The sequence below is a fragment of the Triticum aestivum genome, chromosome 5D (genome assembly GCF_018294505.1).
Source record: "Triticum aestivum cultivar Chinese Spring chromosome 5D, IWGSC CS RefSeq v2.1, whole genome shotgun sequence".
Taxonomy (NCBI): Eukaryota; Viridiplantae; Streptophyta; class Magnoliopsida; order Poales; family Poaceae; genus Triticum; species Triticum aestivum.
In genome coordinates this window covers 500,343,250-500,357,112 of record NC_057808.1, presented here as the reverse complement: position 1 = coordinate 500,357,112, position 13,863 = coordinate 500,343,250, and the positions used below count along the sequence as shown (strand labels likewise).

The following is a 13,863-nucleotide window of genomic DNA, read 5'->3' as shown; positions in this document are numbered from 1 at the left end:
TTACAATATATTTTTTGCGCGGATTAATACAACTTACATGGATCGTAATAATATCCATAGCCAGTGTTAACATCTTATCAAAGTCGACTGTGATCATCACAGCTCAATTATTTATTCAATATATATACGCTGCTACGTACACGTACGTATAGCTTAGTATGGGCTCTGCCCCAAGAGGTTGCCCGGCGGGTTGTAGCTGCAGATGATGAAGACGCCGAAGCCGCTGGCACACACGACGCGGGCGCAACCGATGGCTGTCGACTCGCGCCACACCACCTGCGTGTAGGTCAAGCACGACTTGAGCGGCGGCGCCGAGCAGGTGTTGCTGTCGTGGTCGTAGTACTGCCTGTTCGACACCCACAGCGTCACGGCGTCCGCCGCTGTCCAGTCGGTCCCACTCCCACTGCCTCTGAAGAGGTTCTCCCCGTACGGATGGCCCGCCGGAGAAGTTTTCAGCCGGCAGTCGCCGCGGCGCTGCCTCGCGTACGCCTGCGCGTATGCGGCCACCGTCTCGTTCCAGATCACCGGCCCGACGCCCACGTCTGCGCGCGCCGCGTTGTGGGCTTCCACGAAGTCGTCCGGCGAGTTCTGGGCCGTGACCACCATGACGGACGCGAGGGCTAAGAGCAGTACCGCTGATAGCTTCGGCGAGTACTCCATCGCTAAGCTTCACAAAATTAAGGGTGGGAAGATGTATATGCGAATGTATCTGTAAGGATGATATAGGCTGCCACAGTGAGCTGTGTATTTATACTGCCTGAACAACATCAATGGCTTCTCTAACTCTAAGCTAAGTTTGTAAACTCTGATAATAGAATTTTTCTTTCAGATAACTTAAAATTTGCAAACCGTGGCGGAATAATTCAAGCTGATGGAACAGAATGCATTTTATCTGCAGTTAGTCAGTCATCGTGACACCTGTAACGCGTTATTTCTTCTGAGATATGATTGTTCCAAAACGCATTTTATCTGCAGCTGTCCAGCTCACCGAGTTAGTCGGTCATCTTTTTTAGAGTAGCGAAGATACTCCTCTAAGAGCATCTTCAATAGATGGTCCAAAATTTGGCGGTTCAAAACCGGAGATGTAAAATTTGGACCGTCAAAAAATGCGTTTTGGAGCTCCGGAAAAAATTCATCTGCAACAGATGGTCCAAAAGAGCAACTCCAATAGATGGTCCAAAATGAAAATGTAAAACGACATACTACTAGTCCATTCAACATAGTTCAAACATCAAATTCAACATAGTTTCATACGTCAACTTCAACTACTACTTATTCAAACCACTAGATAAACTACTCCTCATCGGAGCTACGGAACTGCTCCCAGAACTCCTCCTTCGTCGGGTCGTCGCACCCCTCCTCCTCCTCCTCCTCCGAGAAGTCTGCCCAGTCCTCCTCAGAAGAGGACTCGATGGGGATCAGCGTCGAGGGACCGGCCTCATCCTCCTTCTTCGGCCCCTTCTTCTTCTGCTTCGCCTCACGCTTCCAGTAGTACTCCAGCTCGGCCTGGACGTACTCCGGATGCTCCCAAGCAAACCTCGCCATCGCCTCCTCATCGGTCTCGCCAGCACTGACGACAACCGACGGCTTCTTCTTCTTCTTCTTTGTCGTGATCTCCTTCATGTTGATGCCCTGCGGCACAAGCATCTCCGCTTCCGCCCGACTCTCGATCTCTGGAAAGTTGAGGTGCGACCGAGGCCTCTCGGCACGCCACACCGCCGCGTCGTAGGCACGCGCGGCCTCGTGGGCGGAGGGGTACGTGTCGATCCACCAACGCCTTCCGGCGTCGGAGAACTCCACACCCCAGTTGCCGAAGGGCTTCTGCCTCACGCCGAAGAAGCCCGACTTGCCCTTCGGCGTCTTCTTCGGCGCCATCGGGAGCGGCGTACGGCCGGGGCGGTGGCGGACGGAGCCGGGCGGGGCGGTGCTGCGGGGCGGCGGTGGCGGGCGGGGCGGTGGCGGACGGAGCCGGGCGGGGCGGATCTGCGGGGCGGCGGCGGCGTGCAGGGCGTTCCTGCGGGGCGGCGGTCGGCGGGCTGCGGGGCGGAGCTGCGGGGCGGGCGGGCGGCGACGCGGCGTGGAAACAGCGGCGGGCGGCGGGGCCGAATCCGCGGCGGGCGGGCGGCGGGGCGGCGTGGAAACAACGGCGGGGGGCGGGGCGGCGCCGGATCTGATGCGGGCGGCGTGCGGCGGGGCGGCGGCGGGGTGTGGAGGCGGCAGGGAGACGGCGGACGGGCGGGAGGTCGCGGGCGGGCGGGCGGGAACGGAAATGAAGTGGCGGTTGGGCGTTCGCGAGCGGCGGCTGGTTTTGGACCAGATGCATCTCGTGATGTATATTTGCATCGCGAGGTGTTGCATTTTACATCACGAGGAGTCCGCGGTCCATTTTTTTTGCATATGGACCGTCTGTTGGAGCAGCGTTTTTTACCCCAAACGGTCCAAAAGTTAGTTATTTTTATATTTGAACCATCTATTGGAGATGCTCTAAAGGATACTAGATGGTTTACTCATCTAAATTATAGGGAATCGGTTAAGGATGCTCTTATGCACATTAGTCAAACCAGCCAGGAGAATCCTTAAATTATCCTGGATTAAATCTACATTGATCACTTCTAACGGCCTTCTGTGGATAATCAAAATTTAGTGGCGGCTTTTAAGGTCTCCTAGTTAAATATCTTCGCCTAATTTAGATGATGATGCACTATGGATTGCTGCCATTCTATGAAATTATCTTCCAATCAGACGAATCATATGGCATCATCTATGGAGACAAAAAAATTAATTTAGATGATGATGCACTAACGACATTTGTTGCACTTTGCTTACATCTAACGGGTGATCTTGAGGTGACTACATTATTATCTGAATGTGGTGATCAATTTCTCTTTGAGAAACATCACTCCATAGCCTACATCAATCAAAGTTTAGGGGAAAAGAAACTATAAAATTAGGGCAAATAATAATACTGCCCCTTCCTAGGCTATAAGACGAGTAGAGGGACAATGTGCTCTCGTTATCTTCAATCTAGACTTCGATCGCCGGCCTCTGTAAATGGCCAATCTGCTCTTGCCGTCTTGCCACCGCAACGGGAGAGCCGAGAAGGAGACGGGAGATTGAGAGAGTTGCCAAGTTAGCAGGGAAACAAATCGGGAAACAAGAGGCGTGCGGCGTGTCACCTCTTTTTTTACATCGTGCGGCATGTCACGCCCTTGGGGGAGGGGGCGATGGTGAGCTTAGTGAGGGCCGGGAAAGCAGAACGACGAGGATAGCGAGGTGGACGTGTCATTGGCCGGAGCTCGAGATGTAGTGGACGAAGGCGAGGTGGAGGATGCAACCTATGCATTGTTGTCTCCTGGGCGGACCAAGCCAATGTCAGGGAATAGAGGGACATGGTCGCACGTCCTGGGTTCACCGATGACGCGTCCTCCTCATCGGTGTTGCTCATCCCGACATGGTCACCATCGTCACCGCTCGCCGTGAAGACGTATAGCAAGTGTTCGACGGACTGTATGAGCCAAATGTAAGTTTCAGGGAGTTAAGTTTAGGGGTTAGGTTAGAAACCACACTTTTTTAGAGGATTAAATGTACTCCTCTAAAGGATACTCGGGAGTTTAATCATTTAAATTATAGAGGATTAGATAGAGATGCTCTTATGCACATTTTCACGGTACTCAAGCCAACCACCACAATCCTTAAACTACTCTGGTTTAAGTCTATGTTGATCTGTTCCAGCGCCCTTCCGTGGATAATCAAAGTTTAACAGTGGTTTGTAAGGTATCATAGTTCAATATCTTCGCCTAACTTAATCTTGCTTCCACTAATAGGGAAAAACCTAGCAGTAGCGCGGGTATTTAGTGTATCAGTAGCGTGGGGTCCCGCGCTACTAATACGGCGCTACAGTTAACATGTATCAGTAGCAATTTCTGCCCCACGCTACTGCTATACATGGCTAGCAGCAGCGAGCTTTAGTTCAACGCGCTACTGCTAATAGCTGCAACGCTTTTAACTTGGGCGCGCTATTGGTAAGAGCACGCTGGTGCTAACTTTTTCCCCCTCGCTAATGTTAGTTTTATTAGTTTTTTTTCTACATATTTGTTTTGTATTAGAACATGCTTTATACAATAATCTTTAGCATATCATACACATACAAAAGTAATCATACCATCAAATCATGTCATCATCATAATCATCATCCAACAGAAAGTGGTCTCTCGTCATCATCTCGTTACGAAAATAACGATACAAGTCTCGATTACTTGCAACTACATCGTCATCCATCTAAACAATGATTTACGCGAGAAGAGCTATCACTATGAGTGAGAGCAGAACTATGCAGTACATGAGTTCGTATCCCTCTCTCGCATTAGCGTGAACCTAAACTAACTACTGGCTGTCGATCGGAAACCGGTACACTTGGGCCTGACACTTCGGCCACTCATCGTATACTCCTGGCGTTGCACTTCTTCGTCATTGATGATCTATGCACCTGCATCGTCACATGAGTCGATGATATGCAACATACATAGTTGAGCAACAGAAAGAGACAGACTTGGCAAAAAAAGCAACATATCATAAGCATAAATAACAAAGTTCATCGTACCCAAAATGCCCTAACCAGAGTGATCTTCGCTAGTTGAGGAGGACGGTTTAATTACATCACAAATAAAGTTTCGTCGTGCATAACTCAAAGTTTCGTCATTCAGAAAGAATGGACCAAACGAACACATTGTCAATCACTCCAACATGTCGTTCCATCCATCCAAGTTAGGGAGATAGTCCCCGAGCTTAGTGAAAGGCTTCAGGTCGAAACGCTGAGCAACTACGCGTGTTCGGACGTCTTCCCGCGACATTTGCCCTTCCTCGTAGAATAGACCTGTGTTACCTCTTGAGCACTGCGTTGGTTTTCCCTTGAAGAGGAAAGGATGATGCAGCAAAGTAGCGTAAGTATTTCCCTCAGTTTTTGAGAACCAAGGTATCAATCCAGTAGGAGGCCACACGCAAGTCCCTCGTACCTACACAAACAAATAAGAACCTTGCAACCAACGCGATAAAGGGGTTGTCAATCCCTTCACGGCCACTTGCAAAAGTGAGATCTCATAGACACTAGTGCAGAACAGGCCTTTATCACCGGTTCGTAAGGGCCTTTAGTGCCGGTTCTGCAACCGGCACTATGGAGTGGAGACTAAAGGCCCCCCCCCCTTAGTACCGGTTCGCCACGAACCGGCGCTAAACTGCCACCACGTGGCACGAGCCAGGCCCGGGTGCTGGTAGACAATTAGTACCGGTTGGTAGCACCAGCCGGTACTAAATGTTTGGGGGGCTTTTGGTTTTTATTTTTATTTTTCCATTAATTTTGTGTTTTCCATTTAATTCTTTTTTGTTTGCTGGTATTTTACGATACTACATATTGTACACGTTATGCATATATATAAATAGATTTTCTCGTAGAATCGATTATATATATATATAATCGAATGTCTCACAACCACCATTAATTATTCACACATACACATGTATATATATACAATTTCTCCTACATGTTGCCTTGGTGCCTTCGGAGCACGATGACAAGTGGTTCATGGGGGCGGTAGCGGGTAATAGTATTCTTCTTTGGGATTTATGACCTGGTCGAGCAAAAATCCCGCTATTTCCTCCTGAAGTGCTCGTATGCGCTCCTCTGATAGGAGCTTGTCCCGCACCTCTTTGAACTGTTAAGAAGGAGATCAATATGCATGTGTATTAGTTGTGTGACTAGATATCGACAATCATATAAGATTTGTGAATAGTATTCTGGCAAACGTACCCAGTCCTGTCTATCAGATCTGCTCCTTTCGGACGCCATCATGCGAATGTTCTCGCAAACGTAGTATGCACACACTTCAGTCCCCGGTGCCTGCTTTAGGGTCTTTACGACAATAGAATTTAATCAGATAATAATTAATCAAGCATGTTAATTAATTAATGGTATTGAAACAAGAATTAAAGAGATGGTAGCTAGCTAGCTAGTACTACTTAATTACTTACCTTGGGTCGATACCAACTTAGCTTTTGTCGCCATTTTCCTGGAGTCACTTTGATGTACTTTGCCCAAGCCCTACCCGCCGGCAAAGAAAATTAATAAAGGAGTTATTAAAAATAGTTCATATCAGGAAATGACGAACTAAATAGGCCGAGATATAGTTAATAATGATTGAAATAACATGTCGACTATCCCCTTCACGATACTGTAGTCACTATTTTTTTAAGTAGTGAGTCCAGTATTTCAACTTTTTCTTCATCAACTTTAATGTCTAACAAGATCCAGTGGAAGCTGCATGCGCATACGTTTGCATGTATAAATTAAGCGGGCATGTGCATAACACTAATCAACTATAATCCTAAACCCTATACACTTATTAACATCTAGCTAGTAAGCAAAAACAGAATTTGTAGTACAAAGACAGTGTGACTCACTCGAAGTTCTAAGGAAGTAGTATATCTTCATTGCTATTGAGGCGCTTCAAGAACTCTAGCATGCATTTCTCTACATCTTGTCTACATCATTCCAATTTCCATGTGTATTCATTAACGGTATTTGGGTCAATGAACCCAATGCCATAGCGTCCAGCTTTTTTCATTTCATACATCTTCATGCTGCATAATACCACAGAAAAGAATATATAGTGAGGATATATAATTACAGGTAATTAATGATCAATCAATGAGCACTAGAGCTAGCTTGAGACTTAAATTACAGAAAGAAATCACTTACAGACAATAGCAACTGATGACAGATTTGTCGAGTGCATCTTGATTGAATAACTGAAATAGTTCTGAATACTCAACGGCCAGAGCTTTCTTATGGAAGTAATGATCTTCCTCGACTTGCACCATGAGGGACTCTCGATTGGAAATCTTGGTAATTTTCATGTACCAATCATGCAATTCATACATTCTCGTTGGGAGGTTCTTGACCTCCTCGGGCTCGACCAAAGGTTGGCCCCGGACATATTTTCGTTTTATTTCCTCCTCTCTAAGCAGAGACATGGGCTCGATCTCGAGGAGTTGTCCAACAGTGATCTTGAGCATTTCAGCCTGCATTATATGCTCCTCGGTTATTACCACATCGCCCAGCTCGGGAACGTAAACGGTTTCCCCACAATAATATTGGGCGCGCGTACTCTCATGTGTTGTTGGCACAACAAGCGGGGGGGTCGATTGCGCCGCCTGTTCTCCCAGCTGGGGAACGGTTTTCCCGCATTTTTTGACAGCTGCTTGTTGGCTCGAGCTCGAGCTCGCTTCTTTCTGTAGTCGTGCTCGATGTGCCTTCCTGATTTGGCGCTCATAGTCTGAGTCAACAGGCTTGGGAGCTGGTGGTCTAGCCATACGAATGAAGTGGTCAATCTTTTCCTCAGGCACTTTCTCCCTCGGCGGCGTTGCCGGTTTTGGTCGAAAATGAGTGTCCACTTCGGCCCGCACTATTGCATCGTTTTGCTCCTCGTTCATGTCGTAAGGCCTCTGAGGAAGAGGAACGAGGCTGCTTGGACCGTGTTTAGGTTCTGGAACTTTTTCTCTGCCATGTTTATTATTCCCTTTATATTCGACGAGAAGCCAGACGGTACCTTAATACTGAGCAGGCATTCAAAGAAGATTTCCTTCTCTTCTGGTAAGAGCGTAGCTGGCATGACCCTGATGTATGCCGTCTTTTCCATCCATACGTTGCTAGTCCTCCCGTGCCTCAGGTGTATCTTTTGTCTTCCCATACACGCCCAAGAAGCCAAGCAGGGTCACGCGAAGATTCTTCGTCACGTGCATCACGTCGATTGCAGAGCGGACCTCTAGATCTTTCCAATAGGGCAGGTCCCAAAATATAGATTTCTTCTTCCACATGGGTGCGCGTCCGTCAGCGTCATTCGGAACAGGTTGTCCGCCAGGACCCTTTCCAAAGACTACCTTCAAATCCTTGACCATATCATGTACATCAGCACCAGTACGGTGGCGAGGCTTCGTCCGGTGATCCGCCTCACCTTTGAAATGCTTGCCTTTCTTTCTTACGGGATGCCTGCTCGGAAGAAATCGACGATGTCCCAGGTACACATTCTTCCTACAATTGTCCAAATATATACTGTCAGTATCATCCAAACAGTGCATGCATGCGCGGTATCCCTTGTTTGTCTGACCTGAAAGGTTACTGAGAGCAGGCCAATCATTGATGGTCACGAACAGCAAGGCCTTTAGGTCAAATTCTTCCCCCATGTGCTCATCCCACGCACGTACACCTGTTCCATTCCATAGCTGTAAGAGTTCTTCAACTAATGGCCTTAGGTACACATCAATGTCGTTGCCGGGTTGCTTAGGGCCTTGGATGAGCACTGGCATCATAATGAACGTCCGCTTCATGCACAACCAAGGAGGAAGGTTATACAAACATAGAGTCACAGGCCAGGTGCTATGGTTGCTGCTCTGCTCCCCAAAAGGATTAATGCCATCCGCGCTTAGACCAAACCATACGTTCCTTGCGTCATCTGCAAACTCCTTCCCATACTTTCTCTCAATTTTTCTCCACTACGACCCGTCAGCGGGTACTCTCAACTTTCCGTCTTTCTTATGGTCTTCTCTGTGCCATCGCATCGCCTTGGCATGCTCTTTGTTTTGGAACAAACATTTCAACCGTGGTATTATAGGAGCATACCACATCACCTTGGCAGGAATCTTCTTCCTGGGGCGCTCGCCCTCGACATCACCAGGGTCATCGCGCCTGATCTTATAGCGCAATGCACCGCATACCGGGCAAGCGTTCAAATCCGCGTACTCACCGCGGTAGAGGATGCAGTCATTAGGGCATGCATGTATCTTCTGCACCTCTAACCCTAGAGGGCAGACAGCCTTCTTTGATTCGTACGTACTCTCGGGCAATTCGTTGTCCTTTGGAAGCATATTCTTTATCATTACCAGCAACTTTCCAAATCCCTTGTCAGATACACCATTCTTTGCCTTCCATTGCAGCAATTCTAGTGTGGTGCCCAACTTTTTCTTGTCAGCTTCGCAATTCGGGTACAACAATTTCTTGTGATCCTCTAACATGCGCTGCAACTTCTTCTTCTCCAAATCACTTGCGCAGTTTCTCTTTGCATCGGCAATGGCCCGACCTAGATCATCAGCGGGCTCATCTGATGCCTCTTCTTCAGCTTCTTCCCGCATTGCCGGCTCAGCTTCTTCCCCCATTGTTGTATCATTGTATTCAGGGAACCCATGGCCAGGATAGTTGTCGTCGTCCTCTTCTTCTTCATTGTCTTCCATCATAACCCCTCTTTCTCCGTGCTTGGTCCAAACATTATAGTGGGGCATGAAACCGGACTTAAACAGGTGGACGTGAATGGTTCTTGACGTAGAGTAATTGTGATCATTCTTACAGACTAAACATGGACAAGGCATAAAACCATCCGCCCGCTTGTTTGCCTCAGCCGCAAGCAGAAAAGTTTGCACGCCATTAATGAACTCGGGAGAGCATCGGTCATCGTACATCCATTCTCGGCTCATCTTCATTACACAACACTGAATAGACCAAATTAATACAAGTTCATACATAAAGTTCATACAAGGCTTAAATGCAACAAACAAATAACTCTCTAACTAAAGAATTTAAATGCAACAACAAATGCGATCAAGATCGCAACTAAGGTAACAATTGATCCAACAGCAGAATGATACCAAGCCTCACTATCAATGGCATATTTTCTAATCTTTCTAATCTTCAAGCGCATTTTCTCCATCTTGATCTTGTGATCATCGACGACATCGGCAACATGCAACTCCAATTCCATCTTCTCCCCCTCAATTCTTTTCAATTTTTCTTTCAAATACTCGTTTTCTCTTTCAACTAAATTTAACCTCTCGACAATAGGGTCGGTTGGAATTTCCGGTTCACAAACCTCCTAGACAAAAATATCTATGTCAACTTGATGGGCATAATTTGTCATAAACACGAAATGCAACAACTAGTTTTAAAAGAGAATATACCACATCCGAATCATAACAAGGACGAGGGCCGACGGGGACGGATATCAAAACCATGGCACTATGTATAACAAACAACGTACAGGTAAGATAATTATACGAGTAACTATATATCCAAATCACACAAACATCAATTTGGTAATGTAAAACATTCATGAACAAGAGGCTCACCACAAGGTGGTGCCGGCGACGGAACGGTGCGGGCGATCGACTGTGGTTACGACGGAGATTTAGAAGGCACTAAGTAAACCACACCTACATATGCAAACTAAGTGTTAGTTTTGACCACAAATTGCATATAAATCAAATACTAGCACACATATTTTCTACCAAATTACTAAACTCATAAATTAATCACTATACAAAGCATTGCAAGAGCTAATCTAGCAATGAGAGATGAAAGGACAAAGTTGCTAACCTTTGTGATCATTTGAATGGATGGGGGCCTTCAAATCTTGACAAATTTTGGGCAAAATGTGTGATGAGCTCGAGAGGAAGAGGGGAAGAACAGAGAGGAGAGGGGAAAGGGGAAGAACAGAGCGAGCTCGGGTGGACGAAGGGCTTATGTAGGACAACCTTTAGCACCGGTTCGTGCCATGAACCGGTACTAAAGGTGCTGGAGGGGCCCCGGACTGACAACATCCTGCCACCACTCACTTTAGTACCGGTCCGTGGCACGAACCGGTGCTAAAGGTCGGCCACGAACCGGTACTAATGAAAGCGGCTGGCTAGCCGTTGGAACCGGCACTAATGCACACATTAGTGCCGGCTCAAAAGAAAACCGGCACTAATGTGCTTGACATTTGACCCTTTTTCTACTAGTGAGAGATGATAAGATAATATTTTTGGTATTTTTATGATAAAGACTAAAAGTAAAGATTGCAAGGTAAACGGTAATAGAAATAGCTTGTTGACGGAAGATTAATATGATGGAAAATAGACCCGGGGGCCATAGGTTTCACTAGTGGCTTCTATCAAGATAGCATAAGTATTACGGTGGGTAAACGAATTACTATCAAGCAATTGATAGAATTGAGCATAGTTACGAGAATATCTAGGTATGATCATGTATATAGGCATCACGTCCGTGACAAGTAGACCGACTCCTGCCTGCATCTACTACTATTACTCCACACATCGACCGCTATCCAGCATGCATCTAGAGTATTAAGTTCATAAGAACATAATAACGCTTTAAGCAAGATGACATGATGTCGAGGGATAAACTCATGCAATAAGATATAAACCCCATCTTGTTATCCTCGATGGCAACAATACAATACGTGTCATTTCACCTACTGTCACTGGGATCAAGCACCGCAAGATTGAACCCAGAGCTAAGCACTTCTCCCATTGCAAGAAAGATCAATCTAGTAGGCCAAACCAAACTGATAATTCGAAGAGACTTGCAAAGATAACCAATCATACATAAAAGAATTCAGAGGAGATTCAAATATTGTTCATAGATAATCTTGACAATTCATCGGATCTCGACAAACACACCGCAAAAGAAGAGTTACATCAAATAGATCTCCAAGAGAATCGAGGAGAACTTTGTATTGAGATCCAAAGAGAGAGAAGAAGCCATCTAGCTAATAACTATGGACCCGAAGGTCTGAGGTAAACTACTCACACATCATCGGAGGCTATGGTGTTGATGTACAAGCCCTCCGTGATCAATGCCCCCTCCGACGGAGCGCCGGAAAAGGCCCCAAGGTGGGATCTCACGGGTACAGAAGGTTGCGGCGGTGGAAATAGGGTTTTGGCTCCGTGTCTGATGGTTTGGGGGTACGTAGGTATATATAGGAGGAAGAAGTAGGTCGGTGGAGCCACGAGGGGCCCGCGAGGGTGGAGGGTGCGCCCAGGGGGGCTAGGCGTGCCCCCCTGCCTCGTGGCCTCCTCGGTGATTTCTTGACGTCCATTCCAAGTCCTCTGGATCACGTTTGTTCCAAAAATAACTCTCCCGAAGGTTTCATTCCGTTTGGACTCCGTTTGATATTCCTTTTCTGCGAAACACTGAAATAGGCAAAAAACAGCAATTCGGGCTGGGCCTCCGGTTAGTAGTTTAGTGCCAAAAATAATATAAAAGTGTATAATAAAGCCCATTAAACATTCAAAACAGAATATATAATAGCATGGAACAATAAAAAATTATAGATACGTTGGAGACGTATCAAGCATCCCCAAGCTTAATTCCTGCTCGTCCTCGAGTAGGTAAATGATAAAAACAGAATTTTTGATGTGGAATGCTACTTAGCATAATTTTCAATGTAATTCTCCTATTTGTGGTATGAATATTCAGATCCGAAAGATTCAAGATAAAAGTTTAATATTGACATAAAAGTAATAATACTTCAGGCATACTAATAAAGTAATCATGTCTTCTCAAAATAACATGGCCAAAGAGAGTTATCCCTACAAAATCATATAGTCTGGCTATGCTCTATCTTCACCACACAAAATATTTAAATCATGCACAACCCCGATGACAAGCCAAGCAATTGTTTCATACTTTTGATGTTCTCAAACTTTTTCAATTTTCACGCAATACATGAGCATGAGCCATGGATATAGCACTATAGGTCGAATAGAATGGTGGTTGCGGAGAAGACAAAAAGGAGAAGATAGTCTCACATCAACTAGGCGTATCAACGGGCTATGGAGATGCCCATTAATAGATATCAATCTGAGTGAGTAGGGATTGCCATGCAACAGATGCACTAGAGCTATAGGTGTATGAAAGCTCAATAATGAAAACTAAGTGGGTGTGCATCCAACTCGCTTGCTCACGAAGACCTAGGGCATTTTGAGGAAGCCTATCATCGGAATATACAAGCCAAGTTCTATAATGAAAAATTCCCACTAGTATATGAAAATGACAACATAGGAGACTCTCTATCATGAAGATCATGGTGCTACTTTGAAGCACAAGTGTGGAAAAAGGATAGCAACATTGTCCCTTCTCTCTTTTTCTCTCATTTTTTTTATTTTTTTATTTTTGGTGGGCTTCTTTGGCCTCTCTTTTTTATTTGGGCTTCTTTGGCGTCTTTTATTTTTCATCCAGAGTCTCATCCCGACTTGTGTGGGAATCATAGTCTCCATCATTCTTTCCTCACATGGGACAATGGGCTATGGAGATGCCCATCAATAGATATCAATGTGAGTGAGTAGGGATTGCCATGCAACAGATGCACTAGAGCTATAAGTATATGAAAGCTCAACAAAAGAAACTAAGTGGGTGTGCATCCAACTTGCTTGCTCACGAAGACCTAGGGCATTTTGAGGAAGCCCATCATTGGAATATACAAGCCAAGTTCTATAATGAAAGATTCCCACTAGTATATGAAAGTGACAACATAAGAGACTCTCTATCATGAAGATCATGGTGCTACTTTGAAGCACAAGTGTGGAAAAAGGATAGTAGCATTGTCCCTTCTCTCTTTTCTCTCATTTTTTTGGTTGGGCCTTTTTTTTATGGCCTCTTTTTTTTCTTAGTCCGGAGTCTCATCCCTTCTTGTGGGGGAATCATAGTTTCCATCATCCTTTCCTCACTTGGGACAATTCTCTAATAATGATGATCACCACACTTTTATTTACTTACAACTCAAGTATTACAACTCAATACTTAGAACAAAATATGACTCTATATGAATGCCTCCGGCGGTGTACCGGGATATGCAATGAATCAAGAGTGACACGTATGAAGATAATAAACGGTGGCTTTGCCACAAATACGATGTCAACTACATGATCATGCAAAGCAATATGACAATGATGGAGCGTGTCATAGTAAACGGAACGGTGGTAAGTTGCATGGCAATATATCTCGGAATGGCTATGGAAATGCCATGATAGGTAGGTATGGTG

The 13,863-nt window shown here is 45.7% G+C and overlaps 2 protein-coding genes across 2 annotated transcripts; both read right to left on the bottom strand.

The window, feature by feature from the left end:
• Positions 1-153: 153 nt before the first annotated feature.
• LOC123125764 (pathogenesis-related protein 1-like) lies at positions 154-660 on the bottom strand. Its single transcript, XM_044546223.1, has one exon. It carries the CDS (start codon positions 658-660, stop codon positions 154-156), a length of 507 nt encoding a protein of 168 aa, XP_044402158.1.
• A 633-nt stretch (positions 661-1,293) lies between these two features.
• LOC123126341 (ethylene-responsive transcription factor 2-like) lies at positions 1,294-1,875 on the bottom strand. Its single transcript, XM_044546696.1, has one exon. It carries the CDS (start codon positions 1,873-1,875, stop codon positions 1,294-1,296), a length of 582 nt encoding a protein of 193 aa, XP_044402631.1.
• Positions 1,876-13,863: the final 11,988 nt, after the last annotated feature.